The 22,361-nt window shown below is 41.9% G+C and overlaps 2 protein-coding genes and 1 long non-coding RNA gene across 7 annotated transcripts in view; 2 read left to right on the forward strand and 1 right to left on the reverse strand.

Moving 5' to 3' along the window:
- LOC134221730 (suppressor of lurcher protein 1-like) overlaps positions 1–22,361 on the forward strand; it is a 430,147-nt gene that overhangs the window by 185,724 nt on the left and 222,062 nt on the right. The window lies entirely within an intron of this gene.
- On the reverse strand, positions 1,967–22,361 carry LOC134208087 (uncharacterized). 2 transcript variants are annotated; one of them, XM_062684176.1, is made up of 4 exons: positions 3,842–4,024; positions 3,107–3,252; positions 2,959–3,030; positions 1,967–2,273 (listed from the first exon to the last, which is right to left on the reverse strand). In XM_062684176.1, the coding sequence occupies exons 1-4, from the start codon at positions 3,894–3,896 to the stop codon at positions 2,220–2,222; spliced, it is 327 nt and encodes a 108-aa protein (XP_062540160.1). In that variant the 5' UTR covers positions 3,897–4,024; the 3' UTR covers positions 1,967–2,219. The 2 variants fall into 2 exon arrangements, with proteins under 2 accessions (XP_062540160.1, XP_062540159.1); XM_062684175.1 differs by lacking the exon at positions 3,842–4,024 and adding an exon at positions 21,875–22,361 and having other exon boundaries at positions 1,970–2,273.
- Positions 18,714–19,329, forward strand: LOC134208086 (uncharacterized). Its single transcript, XR_009978492.1, has 3 exons — positions 18,714–19,040; positions 19,106–19,180; positions 19,267–19,329. It is a non-coding gene; the product is annotated as an uncharacterized LOC134208086 (long non-coding RNA).

Genomic DNA, 22,361 nt, shown 5'->3' on the forward strand with positions numbered 1-22,361 from the left:
ATTGAGTTCCTGGGGGATGATTTCTAGATGAATTCCTGGAGGATTTCTTGATGAATGCCTGGCGGAATTAAGATTTAATTTCTGGAGGAATTCAGGATGAATTCTGGAATGAATTTCTAGAAGAATCAATGATTAGTTTCTGGAAGAATTTCCGGATGAACACTTTTCTACGAGTAGCACACATTTGGTATGGAAGCTTCTTCTAAATATATGCAACTAAATTCGGCCACATTTTAGTTGTAGCATAAAAATCGGTCCGAATTGTGCTGCTAGGTTCCTGGAATTCATAAAGGAAATTGAAGGAAGCTTCAAGATGAATTCCTGAAGGAACTCGAAGAGGAATTCCTAGATGAGAACTCCAGAAGTAATTCCTGAACTCCTCAAAGAATTCATGTGTGAACCCCAGGAAGAATTATTGAAGGAAATCTAAGAAGAATTCCTTAAAGACGTCAAGAGAAATACCTGGAGAAATTCCTAAAGAAACTCCAGGAAGAACAGCAAAAAGAATTCCTGGATAAAATATTTGGTGGAGTGGAACTCATTGAGGGATTCCTGGAGGAATAAAGATGAATTCTAAAAAAAAACTTCAATATAAATTACTGGAGGAACTTCAAAATAAATTGCTAGAGGATCTCCAGGTGGAACTCTTGAATTATCTCCTTACGGAATTCCAGGACTAATATTTTTAAGAACTCTAAATAAAAATTGAGGAAGGAACTACAAAAGAAATTTCTAGAGGGACTCCAAGTTCCTGAAGGAAGTCTAAGGCGAATTCTGAAGGAAGTTCAGGGGGAATCTCTGGAGCAATTCCTTGAGGAAGCCCTGAAAGAACTTTGAGAGGAGTTCCTGCTGTACCTCCAGAATGAACTCCTCTAACTGCGAAAGGAATCCCTGGATGAACTTCGGGAAGAATTTCTTTAGGAACCTCTAAGAGAATTCCTTGATTAGCTCCAGGAGAAATTCTTGGATGAACTGCAGGTGAAAGGCCTGGGGACCTCTTGCTGGAGTTTCTCCTTGAATTTTCTTTTTGAAATTCCCGGAGTTCACCCAGATGTTCTTTCTAAAGTTCCTCCTGGAGTTCTTTCAGAAGGTTCTCCGAGAGTACCTCCGGATGTTCCCACGGAAATTCCTGCAGATTTTTTCGGAATTCCTTCAGAATTCTTCAAGATGTTCATGCAGGGTCTAGTAATTATTTCCAGAATTTCTACAAGAGATCATCCACGAACTAACATATAGGTTCTATCTGGAATTTCTTCGAAAGTTCCTCCTGAAATTCATCCTGAACTTCTTCCTGAAACTATTCCAGGTGTTTTTCTTCAAATTTCTATGAGGGTACCTCCAGCAACTCCTCTAGGAATTATTCTTGGACTTTCTGAACATTTCTACTGGAATTCTTGAAGAAACTTCTCATTGAAATCCTCCTGGAACTACTTTTGGGATTTCTGCAAGAGTTCACATGTTTTCCTGGATATCTGAAGGAGTTTATTAAAGAATTTCTGCTGGAATTACTTCAGCAATATACCCAACGAATTTCTTTCAGAATTCTACTAGGTTTTAGGAGCATCACTGAAAAAAATCAAGAGATATGGCTGAAAAACAGGTGAGATCTGGATGCTCAAAGTTGCCGTTTTACGTTTTTTTGCGACCATGGTACTTTAAATTACAAATCTTGGCTCGGCTTTTGTAGTGTCTCACAGGCGCATTTTGAGTCATGCAGGAGTCCAATACTCCACTACTAAGGAGTTATAAACCAACTTCTGCCATACATCTGTTTCCTTTAGTTTTTAAATTTTAAAACAAATGGCTTCAAATCATTTAATTGAGAAAATATTAGGAAATTACCGAAATTGGAAAAAGTTTTGGTTCGTGCTCCCCAATCCTTTCCATTCCCAGAACGGAGGGGACGAAGCAAAAACATGGTTCTTTTTTCGAACATCAATCCTCCTCCACCCGCATAACCGAATGGATTCACTCCGCACTTCGGTTGTGCAGTTTTTATTATGTTGGTCATTACCCCTGCCCCTTGAGTAAAACTCACAAGTGAGATGGCAAAGTTATGGCGATGTGGGGGATGCCTGGCAGTCAAAAGTTTTTCACTTACTCCACAGTTGGTCGACATTGAGCTGGGTCCTGATTCGAGCAACACCTCTATCGTTTTCGGGTGCACGTTCAGCACGTGGTCGTAATTTTTCTCCCCCCTTGCGTTCGCTTTTTGTCGGTCAAGAAACAACGGCTGCCTGTTGTGGTGTGGCGGAGGGTGTATATATTTCAAGCTGAAAAAGTTTATGCGCTCAATTGAGTTGCTGGAAGTGGAGTTTCAGAAGAAATGACGAGCAGTTCGGGTTCGATTTTACGCTGAGAGTGGTGTGGGTGCGACTTGACTTTGTAAAAGTTTTCATGGCTTAAGGTGGGGTCGAATGATGAAAGGTGGCTGTTGCCGAAGGAAGTTTGTTTCAAGACTTTTGGACGTGAGGTGTTACTTTCTTGCTGTATAAATCATAATTTTTCTTTTCATTTGAACAAATTATGGTTTCAATGGAATTTGGTTTGAATGTCGGCATGAAGTTCCTTGGACATGGAAAGCATTTAACAATTTTCAATCAAATTCGTTTGTTAACAGATGTAGATGACGTTCCAATGATTTCGACTTCTTGCGTCTTTGTGCTTCTTGACTTGTGTAATGACCCAATTTATTCGCCAATTCAGAGTAGACAAACAATTTGCCTCTAATAAGTAGTCTACATAGCTAGGAGCCAACAACCATCCCCAAGTGTACCAAACCCACATAAATTGCACGCTCATTCAATGGTTTACACTTGCAAAATGGGAAAAGTTAACAATCGCAAAGCAGGTGCCTTCTGCAGCAGCCAAAACCGATTCCCAAGAACAAGCACAGTTCCATCCAAATTAACCTCAACCCGCGCCCGAAGGGAGGACAAAGTTCAATCAGCTAATTACCATCAGAATGTCCGTCTCGCCACATTCGTTCGGTTCCAGCTTGGAGGGCAGACGAAACTCGGAGAAAACAATCTGAAATTAGGGAGAGGTGGTCGGGTTCGGTGAGATTAGAAAAGCGGTTAGTTTCTTCGGGGGAGCAAATGCGTACCTGGATCCGTTCCACTCCCTGGCCAACGAACTCGTACAGCTCGCAGGTGGCAGACGGGAAAACTCCCGACCGTTTGTGGGACGGTGCAATGCTGCCGTTTCGCATTTGGATCGAACTAAAAGTGTGCGGTTTGCAGTGTGGCGGACCTGAAACAAGAGAACAGAAGAGAAAGTTTGTTAAAACGTGGAGCTGCTGATGGTTGGGAATTCTTTCGACGGGATTTGTGCAAAAACTTTCCAAATCTGTGGCAAAGCTTCTGAATAAGCGCGATAACGCGTTCCAGTAAGCTCTTCCGTGTCGGATTTGTGGGTTCCAATCTGTAGCTCTAAAAGGGGTTGGTGTTGCATGGCCGAATTACATTTGACCTAACGTGATTCAATGGTGGATAAAAATTGTTTGCATAAATGTCGTATGTTTCTTTTTCTTTAATTTATTTAGTAGATTATTGATAACCTGGAAAGTTATCAAAGCACATCCCCATGCAAAAAATATTATAAAAAATCAGCTTGCATGCAAATGGGTAAAAGGTTTTTATCTAAATAGCTTTTTCTCAAAATGGCACATTTTTTTTTGTTGCGTTGCGTTATAATGGAATGGCGCATTTTTTTTGTCACCTGAAAACCCAAAAATGATCCTCAGCTAAATATCACCGCGGGGAAACTTCGGGGACTTTCGAAGTTGAAAGCATGGTTTGTTGTTACAAGTACAAATTGTTGAATTCGACTCAAAACCTACAAATAATCAGAAAGCGTTCGAGCGAACGAATTTCAGTAAAATGCTCAGATTCCATCTCTGGATTTTCGGGACACGAAAAGCAGCAGCTAATGGTGTTGAAACTTTGCGAAGATTAGATAATTTAATTAAACTGTGTGTTCGTGCCGGTAGTGCCGAAGGAAACCACTTTCAATTTCGGTGATCTTCGCCAGTTGCCTTTGCCTGTCATCTGATTGCCATCTTGTGTGAGGGCATAGTTGGCTTTGCGCTTTTCTGGTCTAGTAAATATCTTAGTTGGCGCTGACAGGCACGAGACCATTTCTCTGGTTGCTGTCTATGTGCGCTACAATGTGTGACTAATTAAAATGGCGCGAACTTTGTGCCTGGTTTGTAAAGTAGTTTTGAATTGTTTACATAAAGTTTGTAAGCCCCAACGGAGGTAACGACAAAGCTAGTTCCTTTTTCTTGAAAACAGTGTGTCACTGAAAACTTCTCCATTCTAAAAATATGTTCGGCCGTCCAACCTTCAAGCGTTTCGAACTGTCAAACTTGAAGTGGTCAGTCAACTTCCGAAATATGAAATACTTGTCAAGGTTTACCGATCTTTTTTTATGCGTCGCATGTTCAACGAACATGTACTATTTTTGCGACGCAAAAGGCACGTTCACAAGAACCGAGTTTTAAATACGAAAAAAAAACCTCATTCATGATCTTGAAAGATGATCTCATGAGACGCTATCACGCATGTATGAGTACAGTTTAAAGCATTCTTTTGTCATTGACGTAAATCTTTTTTTAATGTTTTCGACCTCGCCACCACCAATTTCAACGATCTTTCAGACTCCCGCACCCAGGAGAAAAGAAGCTAATTTGATTGATACCGCTCGAAAGGAGCCCCACTCGGAGGAAAACGTGGCTTATCAAACCGCTAAAAATACGCCACTTGTTTATTAGATTTGAAATTACTTTCTTTCACCCACACGCGATTATTGTCTTGGATGTCACATCGTTCTCCGATTCAGATTTCGAACGGTCGTTAAACAAAGAACCGTCTATTTTTATTCGTGTTCTGCGCTGGTTAAAATTATCAATCAAGCCGGTGATAATAACAACAACTAGAGCAAGATCTTAGTGACGACCACTTAGGTTTCGTTTGAACGAGTTAAAATGTCGGAAACATTGGTTATCAATTGATTTAATGATCTCCTGTGTTACTAGAAAGAATTCAAATTTGGCTATTTAAAAAAAAAGTAAGTACATGCAGATTATTGTATTTTTTAGAAGTATATGGTCATTTTGATTGGAAATCTCCCACAGTGGACAGCAGCTTCCGATTCGAATTGAGTAACCCCATCAACATTTATCAAGTTCATTGTTTGCCCGCGAGCAGATGAATCTTTGAGCCATCGTCAGTCAGTTCTTCGCTGAATGCGTCATCGTCATTGGCGAAAAAGACGGCGTGGTTTTTCGTCGATAAACTGGCGGCGATGATGGCTGCTTTCGATTTCTATTTACGGTCAAGAAAAGCAAGGATGTGTTGTTATTGTCTTTGGATGTCCGGCATGACGTGATGTTTTTCCGCGCGAAGTTCTTTGTTCGCTTGAATCGAGTCAACTCTATTTCGGGTGTTGACGGGTCATGCTTTTTGATTGCATTTTGGCAAGGAATAAAAGAAATGCTTTTGGAAAACATTCGATTTTATATAATCTGACATTGTAAAAATACAATCTAGGAATAAAGCATTTTGGAAGAACTGTGAAACTTGCTGCAAGCAAAGTATCCAGCATTCGTTGCAGGGCTCTGTTTGGGCAGATATGTAGTTTGAATATTGGGCACCAATTTGAATTTAAACACATTTGGGACTTTTCAGTTCAATGTATTCACTAGTCATAGGATGAGTTAGCACTATCATATTCAATTTTATCACTTGATTGTAACTTTACTGATGCGTATTTCAAAAGTAAGACCGTTTTCAGTGTCATGTACTGAGCTTTAAGTTGTGTCAATCAAGTAGCGGAGTTAAATGGGATAGTCCTAATTTGTCTTAATTATTGGAGCTCTTGATCATACTGCAAAAGTATCGTTGCTTCTTCCACTCCACTCATTTCGAGCATTGCCCAGAGTTTAGCGTCGTCATAAGTGGCCACGCGGTAGAGGAAGAGGCTGCTCCACCCGATGTTTGACAGGGCGTCAGCGCCCTCGTTTCCCATGATGCCAGAATATCCAGGGACCCACATCAGGGTAATGTTCCTGTTGAGCGCCTTCTGGATTGCCTGAATGGAAAGTGGCGATTGGTTTCCAGTACTGCCAGGACGCTTCCGAATCCGTCACAATGAATGTAACATCTTTACTTGGTTCGAAGATTGCTTGGAAGACCAATCGGTGCTTGTCGTTGAGCTTGGTGCTTGTTTGGTCCTCTTTTTAGCTGCTTTTAACGATAGTCCTCCTTCCAGTTCCTTGCTCCGACTCGGTGGAGATCGGCGACTTTGGGAAGATGCGTGTGGCACTTTTGGCAGAGTTTTTGGTTGGTTTGGCTGAGAGAGCTGCAGAAGTCGTCACTACTATTGGGTTTTCAGGATCTCGATAAAGAGTGGGTAACCGCGATAACAATTAGCAACTTTTATTGCTAATATCGGATGTCGAACAAATTAAAATAACGAGTAATAAAAAAAGCCGGCGTAAAAGCGGGATAACAAAAAACATTTTTTTTTTAAATGGAAGCCAGTACTGGGTATGCCTACACACTTAATATTTTTTACCGGCATCTCAGCAAAATGGTCAACTTTTACCGAGGTTCGCACAGCCGTGACCCAGCAAACATGTTTTTTGCCGAGATATCTGTCAAAACTGCTGAAAATCAGCAAATAATTTGCCGAAAATCAGCTAACAAACATCATTTTTGCCGGAATATCAGTTTTTTATTTTGCTGGCGCACGGCTGTGCGGATTTTCGCCGAGCTGCAGAAATAAAAACTGAGTGTGTAACGTCTGTTATGCCTAACGTACTTATAATGCCTAACGTTGCGGACCCGTTCTGCGCTACCTACGTCCGAAGCTTCGATCTGGTATTTTCTAAAACCTATACGCGAATAGACCTTTGCGCCGATCTGTTTTGAGCCGGCGGCGGCGTGAACGCAATTTTCTAACGGCAGCGGCGGCTTAGCCGGGCCACGCGATTGCTCTCGGTGGCGGCGGCTCGGATCGGCGCGGTTCAAAATTATCGTTCAAACATTTCTTCGGTGGGTGACGAAAAATACCTTCGTTAAATATTTGCTTTTCTCCTGCCCTTATCGCAATGTAAGTATAATTTATATTGTACATACGCTGCAAAAGTACTCCATCAGGAAGACCATGCGAAGAATCACCTAAGGTTCCTTCATAATTATTTCAGGAATTTCTTTACGGTCTCCTCCAGTGATTTCTCTAGAAATTCTTCTCGAATTTTCTTCATGAATTCTTCAATACGTCGTTTAAGGGGGTGTGTGATTTCTAGTGAGCACACTAGCAAAAATATTATGAACTATGACTTACTTAGCCTGGCGGATACACCTAAACTCCTAGATAATGACGACACCTAAAACTCCTAGATAAGGAATTCTTGGAGTGAATTAAAAATCTGGGAGAGTAAAACCTAGAATTCTTGGATGAGAGTTTCACAGTAATTCTAATTTAAGGAACTTTTAGAAGCCATGTCGGATGGAATTCTTATTATTCATACAATAATCTTCCTCCATAATCCGATGCAGATGCAGATGCAGAAATTCCCCAGAGTTATCAGATAGAAGAACTATCTGGCATATGGTGAGTAAAGCTCGATCCACTTAGTATTTGGCCGTTTCTTTCCAATTACTGCGGCGCCTCTGGTGGCCGTACCGAGAAGTAAAATACATTACATCGTTGCGGAAGGTTTGTTTAATTTATGGTGAAAGTTATAGAAGTATTGATGCTCACGTTCAAAAGTTATCGAAAATGGAACGCGAGAGATGGGAACAAATTTTGCACAATCACGTTGGAAATCCAACATGGTCAGGAGGAATGATTTCAAAGTATCTAAAATTACCGAAATTGACTGTAAAAACTGTCAAACGTTATCGGGAAACACTATTGCTGGATCGCGTAGAACAAAACAATCGTAGAAGTGGAACATACGACCAGAAACTACAAGTGATAGTCTGCAGAGCAGTTCGGAACCAATTTGGGATTTCCTTGCGTAATTTAGCGAAAAGGTTCACTGCGCCTACAGCACAGCTCAAATAATCTGTTGGCGCGAAGGTTTCAAGTCGTATGATGTCAGTAAGCGTCCCAACAGGACCCTGAAACAACTCCTGGTTGCCAAACATCGCGCAAGAATGCTGGTCGAGCAAGTTCTGACGAAATACAATTGATGTATTTTGATAGGTGATGAAATTAATTTTAAAATTGACTTTCAATTCCCGGGATACAAGTTTCACCTTGCCAAACGGAAGAGTAATGCCCCAGGAAATATGTTCAAATATGTCTATGCAGGCAAGATCGCTCATAAATTGATGGTATGTCAAAGTATATGCAGTTGTGGAAAGAAAACTAAAGTTTTCATCACTGGAGCGACCATAAATGGGCAAATATACAAGGAGGAGTGTCTTCAGAAGCGATTTTTGCCATCCATTCAATCCCACGACTGTTCGGTGTTGCTTTGGCCTGACTTAACAAGCTGCCATTACAGACGGAATGTAGTGGTATGAACCGAATGATATTGGCGATATTGAAAAAACTATCAACCCACCAAAATGCCCAAATTTTCGTCCCAACGAAAAATGTTAGGCAATTAATATAGGGACACTTGAAAAATGGTGCAAAACAATCCGAAAACCATCTTATATGGAGAAGTGTTGTGAGAAAATGACAGATTAAGTTAACTGTTCTACTGTGCAAAAAATAACAAGTGGTATTGGGAGAAAAGTTCGAGAATTCATCCGAAATGCTAATGAATAATTTTTCGATATTTTTTCCTTCAAAGCTTACTTAATACCTTGTATAAAAAAACCTGAACCACCTTTTTATGTACTTTTTTGGCAAAGATATATCTAATTTCGTGCGGCCAAATACTAAGTGGATCAAGCTTTGATTCGCCAGGAACATATGTAGATTGAGGATATATTCTCCCTAATTCCTGAATTAGAAACTACTATTAATTTCTGGGAAAAGATTTCTTAAAATTCGAGCGAGTGTGATTGTAATTTGGAGGGGTTATTCCAAAAAAATTTTGAATTGTATGATGAAATTTCCCTAAGCTAAAATTCTCTAACAATTCTAAAGCAGGAATATACCATGATTCTTGTATATGGAGCTCCTGAAGTAGAATTTCCCCAAAATATCTGGGAGGAAGATTTCCCGATAATTCAGAACAAAAAATTACTTGTTCTGAAGTGAGAAGGTAGTCTGTAGTTTAGAATTCCTTAGGAAGTTTTTAACGGAATTCAAGAAAAATGTCTGTCTGATGAGGTCCAAATTTTCCCAAAATCCTTGGAGGAAGAATTGTCCATAATACCTTTAGTGGTACAGGGAACATGCTCAGAACTACTGGGAAAGAATTCCCCATAATTTCTAAAGCAGGAAAAACCCTGCTTTCTAGTAATATGAGTTTCCTAGAATTCCTGAAGAAGTTTTGCAGAATTCCTGGGGGAAGAAATGCACAGGATTCAAGAAAAAGGAAGTTTCCCAAATTCTCAAAGGAGCAATTTCATAAAATTCGTTGAGTGGGAAGAGTAAAGAAATTTCGCAGAAATGGTTTCTTGAAAATGATACCAAGAGGATTTTCATGTTTGGTACCAATTATGTAAAAAGGAGTTCGCAAATATTTTCTAGCTCTTTTGTGTGAAATGGTTCAATGGATCACCGTATCGCACCATCTGATGGCACACTACATCAAATATCTATCATTAGTAATGAAATCAAATTTCATTTAAAAAGATACCATGCCCGGTGAATCAGCAGCGTAGCGAGAAAATTTTGTTGTGAGGGAGGGGGGCAGGACTTCTGTATTGAGTTCGATCAAACAACTAAGAGTTATGATTCTGCTAGACATTGTGACCTCCGTCGTTCAAATACAACGACTGACTCACAATCTTTTCGTTTCTTAAACTTGTTTGTAGCATATAAAATAATAAACACAATGTAACGTTCTCCAATTTTCATGAATAATTAAAAGGGACTCGTCCCTACCGACATAGAATAAAAATGAATATTCCTCCAACATTGAATATCCCAGTTCATATAAGAATTCCCTAGAGTATAGTCGGCCCTTTGCACCACCGGAGGTTTACAGGATCTATAAGTAAGTAAGTGAGTATAGGTCTTGACCACCTTGATAGCTGCAAGGTTTTTTAAATCGTTTATGCTGATTGTATTCCGTAGAATTGAATTGGATGCGCGTTCACCATTTTTTTCCATTTCAGTTCATCCAAGTATTTATTTATTTATATATTTATTTATTTATTTCGCCAACCGACGTAGACTAGTACATTAATTGTATACATGTTTTTTTCCTAATGCTATAAATACGTTATTATAAATGTATAAAAATAAATATAGATCGGTTGAGTAGTGTCGCATGAAACTTGAGATCCTGGGACTGAGTGATGTTCGCTCTGGTTTACGAGGTGAACACGCTCCCCGGCATCGCGGAGTTGGCTTCCTACTAAGCGCTCAGCCACACTCTGCGCTTATGAAATGGGAACCTATAAGTGAAAGGATAAATCCTTGCCAGATTTAGAACGCGGGTCCGAAACCTTACTATAATCCAATGTTATGCGCCAACCGATGCTGCCGATCTGCAAGACAAAGAGAACTTCTACAGCCAACTCAATGCCGTCGTAAATAGAATTCCGAAGGGTGATATCAAGATCTGTTTAGGCGACTTCAATGCAAATATCGGAACCGACAACTCGAACCATGAGCGCATTATGGGACTGTTCGCAGAGTTTTGTGATAATAACGACATGGTGATCGGGGATCGCTCTTCCCTCATCGACCGGTTAACAAGGTCACGTGGGTCTCCCGTGACGGATTTACAGAAAATCAGATCGACCACATCTGCATCAGCCGAAAATGGAAACGGAGCCTTCTAGATGTACGGAATAAACGTAGTGCCGATATCGCGTCTGATCATCACCTTCTCATCGGCGAAATATGCCTGCGCATTGCGCGGATTCGTCGGCAGGAGGAGAGAGTTGGACGACGGTTCAACACACGCCGACTGGAAGATGCCACGGTGAAACGATCCTTCGTTGAAGAACTGGAGACGCGTGCTGCAGATATTCCGGAAGGTGGCAGCGTGGAAGACCAATGGACCGCCATCAAGAATGCCTTCATCGCCACCAGCGAGAACAATCTGGGCGAACTACGCACCCACAGAAAACAATGGATCACCGATGAGACCTGGAGAAAGATAGAGGAGCGAAGAGAAGCCAAAGCCGCGATAGAGCGATCGAAAACCAGAGGAGCCAAAGTCTTAGTCCGTCAACGATACGCGGCTCTTGAGAAGGAAGTAAAACGCTCATGTCGACGGGACAAGCGAGCGTGGGCAGACTCTCTGGCCGACGAAGGAGAGAGAGCCGCCGCAACCGGGGACATTCGCCTCCTCTACGATATCTCACGACGCTTAAGCGGGCCGAAGATGAATGCAACGATGCCTGTGAAAGACGCGAATGATCAGTTATTGACCGACCCAACTGACCAGCTGAAACGCTGGTTCGAGCACTTCGAACAACTTTTTCAAGTGCCAGCCAGGCCATCACCACCTCAGCATGATCTGCCTAGGATCCGACGTATAACACGCGTCAATACCGAAGCTCCATCACTGCTAGAGATTCAAACAGCCATCCAAAGCATGAAATCGAATAAAGCCCCAGGGGTCGACCGCCTATCAGCCGCGATGCTCAAAGCTGACCCCAAGACATCCGCTCAACTACTGCATCGTTTATTTCGTAATATCTAGGACACCGCAACTTCCCCGGTCTACTGGAGGCAAGGTATCTTAGTGAAGGTGTCCAAAAAAGGTGACCTGACTGTATGCGATAACTGGGGAGGCATTATGTTGCTGTGTACCGTTCTCAAAGTTCTGTGCAAAATTATCCTAGCCCGACTCTCCGGCGGCAGCAGGCCGGTCCTGTGTGGACCATATTGTCACGCTCCGCATAATTCTGGAACAGGTCAATGAATTCCAAGAGTCCCTTTACCTGGCGTATTCATTGACTACGAAAAAGCTTTCGACCGTCTCAATCACGAGAATATGTGGGGCGCCCTGAGACGCAAGGGAGTTCCTGAGAAAATCATCGGCCTCATCGAGGCACAGTACGAGGCCTTCTCGTGTAGAGTGCTGCACAATGGGGTCTTGTCCGACCCTATCCGGGTCGTAGCTGGTGTGAGGCAGGGATGTATTCTATCACCGTTACTGTTCCTCATCGTAATCGACGAGATTCTGGTAGATGCGATTGACCGTGAACCAAACCGCGGGCTGTTATGGCAGCCTATAACCATGGAGCACCTAAATGACTTCGAATTGGCGGATGATGTTGCACTCTTCGCGCAACGGCGCTCTGATATGCAGAGTAAGCTCAACGACCTTGCCGAGCGCTCCTCTTCGGCAGGTTTAGTCATCAACGTCAACAAAACCAAATCGTTGGATGTAAACACGGTGACTCCTTCCAGTTTCACAGTAGCCGGGCAACCAGTGGAGAATGTTGAAAGCTTCCAATATCTTGGTAGCCAAATGGCGTCAGATGGCGGTACCAAGATCGACATAGGTGCACGGATCAAGAAAGCAAGGGCTGCCTTTGCGAGTTTAAGAAATATCTGGAAAAACAGGCAGATAAGTGAACGCACCAAAATACGAATTTTCAACTCTAACGTGAAATCTGTGCTGTTATACGCTAGCGAAACATGATGTGTATCAGTGGAGAACACTCAACGGCTGCAGGTGTTCATTAACAGGTGCCTGCGGTATATAATTCGGGCCTGGTGGCCTCACAACTGGATCTCAAACAACGAGCTCCATCGTCGTTGTCACCAGAGGCCGATAGCAACAGAAATTCGGGATCGGAAGTGGGGCTGGGTCGGCCACACTCTACGTAGGGGTGGAAACGAAATCTGTAAACAAGCATTAGACTGGATCTCAGCGGGACATCGCAGCAGAGGCAGACCCAGAGGCTCTTGGCTGCGAAGCCTCAATAAAGAAATAAAAGAAATCGACCGAAATCTAACCTGGCAACAGGTTAAAGCGATAGCAGGGCAACGCTCAGGATGGAGATCTTTCAAGTCGGCCCTTTGCACCACCGGAGGTGTACAGGACCCATAACATACTTCCTGACCACTTTTCGTGACGGTCTCAGATTTGAAACTGCAGAATAACCCCCTATGTTCCGGAAAGACGTAAGCCTACGTCAAAAAAACAGACATTTTTATTGGCAAAAATCTAATAATTTAACTCATTATGTTTATTAATGCACACATAATCACTCTCCACTCGAAGTACAAATAGAATCTACAATCAAATGAAATGTATGTGTGGTCTCTTACATATATGCAGTTATTGAATTTATGTGTGGATTCATATTAAACATAATTGGGTCCCCAAATTGCAAAAATGTATATGTGTTACACATATTTCAGTATGAAGAATTTTCTTAGTTAGGATTGCGAGTTCGATTCTCGGTCCAGTCTATGATGTTTTTGACGTAAACTACGTCTAAGGAGAAAACTAGGATGCAAATTGGGGATTCTCACGAAATTATGTGAGATTTGTAATATTAATAGATCCTTCATCTTTCAATGGATTTAAAAAAAAAAAAAAAATATATATATATATATATATCAATCGGCCAATATAACCATTCACGTTCACCGAGTTTATACAATCGGCGGCTTTAACGCCACTCTCAACGAGAGACCACCGGTCACATTTTATTTGCCAGACTTTTTGAGACTGTTTGGCTCAAGGAAAACCCCAGAATGGTTATCAAGCGATATTGGCAAAATCTCTCAAACGCAAGCTAAATCTCCTCTCATTCATCCACCGCAAGACCTTAGGGACCGCAAAAAAAAGTTTCTACGCAACCAAGAAAAAACGTGTTTGGCTCCCGAAATTAGTGAGTCGTTTATTTAAGAAACCGACGTTAAACGTAATTAAGCTAACCACCGTCACTTCATTTCTAGAGTAAATTATTCGTGCTGGACGTTTTTCAACGGAAATGGAAACTAAGAGCAAACATGGCCATGTAACTTAGCTCTAACACGTACCTGCGTAGGTTTTTGATGATCGATGGGGCCCGATGAACTTCAACGAATCTGTAGCTTCTGGCTCGAGAAAACCTCGTTGATGGCGGTGATGCGATTTAGCGCGCAACGTACAGATGACCCGCGTGTGTGTTATGGCCGAACTAGAGATGCGGAAATACCGATTATGTCCCCGGGGCGATCCACATTTACGGATAGAGGCACACGTACCCAAAGCGACCCGGCTTCGCGTACCTTTCCGTTCCACCGAGCGGGGAGCGGCGAAACGTCTATCTTTCGTTTCGGATCGGGTTCACTGCGTGCAATGGACGACACGCACTCTCGGATGGCTCCGGTCCACAGCAATTGACGGAGAGGGACCTTACCTTCGGCAATGGTCGACCGATGGGAGATTCTTCGCTACGATGTATGAACGACTTCACACACTCCGTTTTACTACCTTCTTGAGGCGGGCCTTCACAGTACACACGGGCCTCGATGATCTTGAACGGAATTCGTGGCTCGCACCACGACGGAACCTTGGACGGTCGCCACAAGACGACGGAAATTTCCAGCCGTACGAAAGGGTCTCCAGTAGCCTTGCGAGCAAAGGCGTAGGATTGCCACTCCGGATGGCAACGTTGCAGTTGTATCAGTCGTATCAGTGAAAACATTTTAGATTAAAACATAATTACTACGAAATTGTCCATGTCCATGTTCCAGGATGAGGAGTCCATGTTCCAGGATGAGGAAAGTGATTTGTTTTCCGTAAGTTTCGTTCAGTCTCATTCGTTGATGTCAGATAGTTCCATAGGGTTCCATCAAGTGTTACCTGTGGTTTTAAATAGAAGGAAAGAGTACCGTGTCTTTCAGGAATGAAATTAGGATTTTCTCACCAGTTTCATCGTTTCTAAGGGCGTCGCACTACTACGAAATTGCAGGCATGGCTGCAAAACTCTCCGAGCAACTGAAGTGGAGAATCGCATCTAACGATAGATGATAGACCTTACGACCCTTGATAAAGGCCAAAACCAATCGGCCGAAACGTCGGGAACGTATATAAATAATCGTTCTTAATCATTAGAAACAGTACAAAAACATTTCCTATTATTTGCTCTTCGTAAATTAGGTTGGACAACATTCCCACTTCCATCATATGAGGCACGCTGCAAGCTTATAAACATTCAATCTTTGCAATAGCGTCGTGAAACTGCAATGGTTTCATTTATTAACGATATAGTTTCGCAGCGTATTGATTCAACAAACATTTTTTTTTTATTTTTTTTTATTCGTATATTTATTTGGTAGGCACTCTGTGTTCTTAACCGCAACTGTGCCGTGATCTACTGTGGTACTCTGCTGTACAGAGTCCACACAGAATCTATTTTTAGATGTCCATAATTTGTTATTGTTGTCGTTGCCAGTCCATATCATCGTGAGTCCATTGTGTTCATTTGTCCATGTGGTGAATCCAGTGATCGTTGCTTTGTTCGGTTGCCATTAATCGAAGTACGTTGGAGGAATGCCTCCGAGAAGAACAGATTTGTCAGTCGTTATTAGGCAGCCGTGTCGGTGAGGCGCGTTCCCCAAAACGCCACCGTACGGACTGCGCTTCTGGCGACTGGCAAGGGTTTGGTGGAGGGGCTGGGAATCGAACCCATGACCATTCGCTTATGAGGCGAACGTGTAGCCAACTACGCTACGGGACCCCCCTGATTCAACAAACATTTTATCGAAATTAAATTTCTACATACCATCTCGACAACTGCGACATCGACATGCATTTTTAATTAATCACTGCCGTACAAATTATGCAAAATTCGGACTTCTCAATCAGATGATGGCCATCTATAATCAGCTTTGCGAAACTATTGACTTTACAATGTCTCGGCAGAACCTAAAAAAATATGTTGTCACAATTCGAAACCTGCACATCTAAATTTACATTAAATCGCAAAATTAAACACTACTTAATCAAACTATTTTTATTTTTATACACTATAATACCGTATTTATAGCATTAAGAAAATAGAAAACATGTAAAGTGTATATGTACTAGTCTACGTCGGTTGACGAAATAAATAAATTCAACAGACTGAGGGAACCAAACTTTAAATAAGTTCTTGTTTTGTTTTTTCAAGAGCATAATGCCAAAGTTCCGCAATTTAGACCCTTCATAGAGACCAATCCCATTCATCAGTAAAGCTACAAAACCATTTCCAGCTAAAAAAAATTGTTGAGTAATAATAATTTCCGTGTGTTCACTACAACAATTGTTAACAGTTCATGAAGAGTTAGTACAAAAGATATTTTAGTTACAACATAAAGATTGTCGCTGTCGTCGCTGTCCGGAATATCTTTTGCTGGCGAGGATAGGGTGCTAAATGTCAATGAAGGAAAAATACATACGATTTGACAGTTCGGTACCCAACATGTTTCGGACAGCAGAACAAAGGGAACCGAAGCGACAATCTTTATCTTGTAACTAAAATATCGATTCCATTGTTTGAGGTTAAACTGTATGCAGTTGAGTAACTCGCTAGAAAATCTAGTTAGGGGTTTCAATGCGTACCAAGCCATTGAAACCCCTAACTAGATTTTCTAGCGAGTTGCTTCAGCTGCATACAGTTTAGCCTCAAACGGTGGAAATTCGAGTCTTTCAACTATCTGCAGGGTAAAGTTAATGTTGTTATACCGCAAATATTGCTGTTGGTAGCGACGACTAAATACGATGAATCCTTAATTACCACAACTTATTGCCCTAGCTCGAAAAATGGATTAAGCTTGGGGTCTGTTTGGCAGATTTTACACCGTATCATATAACGAGTGATCTACCGTGTTACGGTAGCAGTCAAAGACATGTGGTCAACCATCAGGGACTGGAGAGAAAGTTTATTAGCAGACTTCCACTTGCCTAGCAGCATGATAATCTCCACAATTCCTCTCAAGGGGACGTACATTAATTACATAAGCATATTTTCCGGGTTTTTCGAACCCCCTCCCCCGTGTGAGATTTTTCCCATAAAAATTATTTTTGGTTCATCCTCCCATAAGTGCTTACGTAATAAGTGTACGACCCCCAACATTCGTGAAGGATTCTCATCAGCATCCGAGATAAAATGCCCATCAGAATCCGAGATGGTTTCTCATTATAATCTCTAAAATATTCCTTCCAGAATCATCGAAGTATTCCAATCGCAATCCAGAAGAATTCACGATAGATTCTTTTCGGTATCGGTATCGGTACATTCTTCCGGAGTCGTTCGAAAATTTGCTTCGGAATCATTCAGAAATTTGCTTCGGAATTTTTTGACGATTTGTTTCAGAACACTTCGACGGTTTGCTTCGGCATCCCTTGAATATTTAATTCGGAGTCTCTCAACGTTTTGCCCTGGAATCTCTCAATGATTTGCTTCGGAATCTCTCTGACGATTTGCTTCGAAATCCCTTGACGAATCGCTCCAGAATCATTCGACAATTCGCTTCGGAATACATCGAGGGTTTGCTTCGAAATTTTTCGAAGATTTATTACGGACTCCCTCGACGATTTACTTTGGAATCATTCGACGATTAGCTTCGAAATCCTTTGATGATTTGCTTCGGAATCTCTCAACGATTTGTTTCAACTTCCCTGGAGGATTCTTTTGGGAACTACTGGAGGATTCTTTACGGAATCCCAGGAGTTTTAATTCGGAGTCCCTCAACAGATTGCTTCGGAATTCTTCGACGATTTGCTTCTACATCCCTGGAACATTGCCTATAAAATTCCTGGGTCATTCACGTTGGAATCTCTGAAACATTCTCGTCGGAATCTCTGGAACATTCCTGATGGAATTTCTGAAACATTCCCGTTGGAATCCCTGGATGATTCCCGTCGACGTCTCGACGTCTTCGAATCCATATAACATTCCCTTCGGACTCCCTGGAACATTGCTGTCGGAATCCCTGGTGGATTGACTATAGGCCACCAGATATCAGGGCTAGTTACGCCAATATCTAAAAGGATCCTAAGCACCCGTCTGTCGAATACTCCGAATGATCGTAAGTCCTCCTCGAGCATGGTCCAAGTTTCATGTCGGTAGAGGACTACCGATCAGATACGGAATAGAGAAGGCAATACACGAGGTATGCTGAACGGGCAGTTGAAGATTGGAATAGAGGTAAAGGAGTGGAATCCCGAATTGACTGAAGAGAACAACGTACAGGATACGATTCCATTTCATTCCATTCCGATTTCAGACGAATGGACCGACAAATGGGACAGCTAACAAATGTTTTATTGAAGATGCTGGCATCTACTAAGACAGTTAGCACGAAAAAATCATCTGATCTAAATCACGATGATTAGCGCCGACCAAGGAAACTTCAAGTAACTTTTCGGTTCTATAACTAGACTTCCATAAAACCATTATAAAATCCGAATGTCAGTGAGGGAAAGAACAAGGAAAACGACACGATTAGTTACAACCATATACGGTGTAACCATTGCTTGGTTCCAATAATTGTTTGCTGGCCCTGCCACAAGTCCGACCTTCCTTTTCCCTCAAATACTAACCACTACGCCCTTTATAAAAAATACACACCCACTAATACGACTATGGGACAGTGTCGGCACTCAGTGGCTTGATGAGTGTGAGCTCTGCCCCACTCACTATATACACATAGCTTGGGAGATCATTTTTGAGCATTGTAAACGACACTCTTAAGGCGTAACATAACTCGCCGGGAGTTTGATGGTGTTACTCACTCATAGGTGGAGTCACAAGTCGAAATTGGGGTAAGCACCAATATCATGAGCATAGCTGTCAAAAATCGGCTATGATTTACTCATAAGCGATTTTTGATGCTTCGGCTCCATCGGAAATCGGGAAAATTCTTTAAAAGGCTGGTCCTAATAGGACCAAGCCTCTTTTTGCCTGGAAAATTCATAGTGAATAGTAGTGCGCGTTCAATTCGAGTTATTGTAGAAGGTTATTGTAAAGTCTTTGTTGTGGAAGTGCTAAATAATAAGTGTAATTGTTTCTTTGTTTTATAGGCGATCAAAAGATCCAATGTTAGTACGGGTTAATAAATTAGCTAGCAGTGTTAAGCGTTAGTTTTGTGCTAATTGGTTAGTATAAACATGTGTTAGTTCTTAAACCTATTGATAAAAATATCATGCAACCTAAAATTAAACTAAAGTTTATACAAATATAGCTAAATCACCAAACGGTTATAGAAAAAACCGAACCTCAAAAGCTGTGAAACCGTAAAAAAGAGTATAAAAGAAAAAGGTAATTAATGCTAGTGTTGCTATGTGAGGCTTAAATTAACGATATATGACGTCACAGGGGACTAATTCAGGGGCAGGTCCACAAAGCGGGCCTTTTCTTTATTCTTTTGGTAGTTCACCAGTGAGCCAACGGTCAGGAAGGCAAAGAAACCGGAAGTGGTCGAGAACGAGCGTGCATCCAGGCCAGGGATCCAGAAAACTGGTACTGGAGTCCCAGAAGGCACGACATCGGCGTCGTCTAATCGCCTTCAGTCGGCAAGAAATCCCGTCGCCATTTTCCAAGCCGTCTAAAGAGGACCAGCGTCGTTGACTCCTTAAACCGGTCCCAGCTACACCACCTTCTTCGACTACCAATCCGCCGGTGAGGCCTTATCGTCACCTGGCACTTCGTCGGGATTTACGAGAAGACCGCTCAACCGGAGAACGCCACTTTCCGCTTCGACTGACCATCCGCCGGTGGATCGTTGTAGCCACCGAATCATCCGATGGGATTTATGAACATCGCCTACACCGATCAAACGGAGAATCCTCCAGGCAGCGGCCCCTCCATCTTCAACTGGCCTGCCGCCGGTACCCCAGTGTCCCGCCAAATAGGATTACCACCAACTCACCAAGTCACGCAAGTACCCCTGTTGACGTCACGTTTAGAATAAACGGTTATTATTGTAATGAAACCAGCCTCGACTAGATGATTTCAAAGAGCATTGCCCTGGTTTAGTATTTCCACGACTTTTCTGCTTTTCCGCTTTTTACCGGTTCAAAAGGAACCGTTCATCTTTCGCTTTGAATTCTCATCGTAGAAATAGGATTTTACCATTGATAACTTCTTTCGGTGTACGATATTGGTGTGTTATTTTGTTCAATCGACACGTGTGAAGCCAGTGGGCAGGTGATTTCATTCTTGGTCGTTCCTGTTAATTGAGAACCCGAGCGTACGTGAGTTATAGTGAGCGCAAGCCAATAAGCGACCCTCAGACTAATAAACCCTCAGCCAGCCGGCGAGTAATAACGGAACCAAAAACGATTGAGAAATGTCGACTAGGCACTGTTGTATTTATATAAGGGGCTGTCCAGTGTCCCAATGGTGTCGTACACATATTACGTAAGCACTTATGGGGGGAGGGGGGGTGTCATTTTCTTACGCTCCATATAAAAAAAAAAAATTGTATGAAGGAAATCTTACATGGGGGAGGGGGCTGAAAAACTAAGAAAAGCTGCTTCCGTAATTAGTGTACGTCCCCTATACCACGTGAACAGTTTAGGGAGGAGAGGGCGTATGGCAACGATACATTTTTTAAAAATTAATATGAGTGGTTGTCTTCGCTGAAGGGGGGTATCTAAAACTGATCAAAACCTATTCACGTGGTATATAGACAACCCTAACTATTATCTGATTTTAAAATTTGTATTCAGTTTTCTCCGGAACTGAAGAAAACTAAATATTTTCAATTTGGGTTTTTTTTTTGCGAAATCCCAAATTGTTTTTCTTAAACTCCGACAGAAGAATAGTGAGAACGAAGGATTGAGCATGATTGACCGCCCACGGTTGCTGCTCAGTTATTGCCAGGTCAGCTGTAATTACAAAGAGAACCAAAAGATGAAGTTTGGGACTAACATCATCTTCAATGTGTAAGAACTGGTGACCCAAAAATAAGCAATACCAGCGACGGCCATGTCCGAATGCAGGTCAATTGAGGAATAGGTAGGAAAATGTTGACATAATACTCGCTTTGATAGAAGCCGACGGATATATGGGGTAGAAAATGTGGCAGGGTTCGTTTTTTTTGTTCATTTTTCTACCGCACAAAGCAGAACACCTTACTGAAGAAAACACGACCGGACGCAATACAAATTTTTACTTTCTGATTAATTTACTCACCCGCACAAAGCAGAACAAAATTTTGATGACCGGTCGATCGTTCTGCTTACTGAAGAAAACATGACCGCACTCGATACAAATTTTTACTTTCTCTCAATGCAATATTATTGATCGACATCAGAAACTTAACGAAATCTGAACAATTGAAAATCACATAAAATAATCAACGTACCCCGTCTATTGGCGGTCTTGGGCGTTAGAGGGTCAACTATCTGATCTTTCCGAATTCAAGTAGACCGGAAGTGGTATTAAACGTAAAATAAGAAAACTGCCCTAGTAGCACACATGTTCCACTTAGGTTACTGCAACTAATATGCGACCGGATTTAGTCACAATCAAGTTGCTGCAACCATTATTGTCTGACTTGTGCTGCTCGGGTGTGTTCTTGTAATCAAATTCTAATCTATTGTTTAACGAGTGGGAATGATCATTAAAATTATATGACATGGAAACAAGTCTGAAAAATGGGGGGATACTCAAAAGATGAAACAAAATTGAACGATTCTCTTTAAACTGCGTCAGGTTCTTCCTGAACAAATTATAGCAAAAACATTTCCTGAACTTTATTTGTTTTCCCGATTTTTTATGTTTGAAATTAAAACCCAAGTCAAACGAAGAAAATGTTTCCGAATGTATATCAAAATAAAACCTACCGTATGCTTGAAACATTATGATATGAGCCATTGATAAACCATCGATAAGCACTTGTTGATTACGACTCCACGTTATCATTCTAAAAATGTCACACAATTTCTCAGGATCGCCTGACCAAGACGCACATAATCGCCACGGGTTTGCCCTTGGCAATCGCTCATGGCACCCTTTGATCCCCGTCGAAAGAAAGCAAAACTCGTTTTTGTGCTCTATTTCATTGTGTCCCCGCGATCGACGAACGCCGTTACATTGCGTCGCGTTCGTTTTGCTCGTTTTCCATTGTTACCGCACTCGATCCGTCGCCTCCTTTGTTCAACACCTGTGACGGGCGAACGATTTTTCTTTTTTCCTGCACGGGAGCGGCGGGGGAGATATTTTTAAACTAATCGATTCCCGATTTGAACTCGCCAACACCACCACCATCGCAATTGACAGCGACAACGGAGGACCGTGAACCTCATTATGTAGCGTGGTACCGTTTGTTGT

The sequence above is a fragment of the Armigeres subalbatus genome, chromosome 1 (assembly GCF_024139115.2).
Source record: "Armigeres subalbatus isolate Guangzhou_Male chromosome 1, GZ_Asu_2, whole genome shotgun sequence".
Classification (NCBI taxonomy): Eukaryota; Metazoa; Arthropoda; class Insecta; order Diptera; family Culicidae; genus Armigeres; species Armigeres subalbatus.

Excerpts from the sequence above, each read along its gene's own strand:
- LOC134208087 (XM_062684175.1), bottom strand. The coding sequence starts at position 21,953 with ATGATAACGTGGAGTCGTAATCAACAAGTGCTTATCGATGGTTTATCA. Across the intron at positions 3,253-21,874 it reads CATAATGTTTCAAGCATACG|GTCCGCCACACTGCAAACCG; the intron begins GTAGGTTTTATT and ends CTCTTGTTTCAG. Across the intron at positions 2,274-2,958 it reads GCGAGACGGACATTCTGATG|CTTGAAATATATACACCCTC; the intron begins GTAATTAGCTGA and ends AAACTTTTTCAG.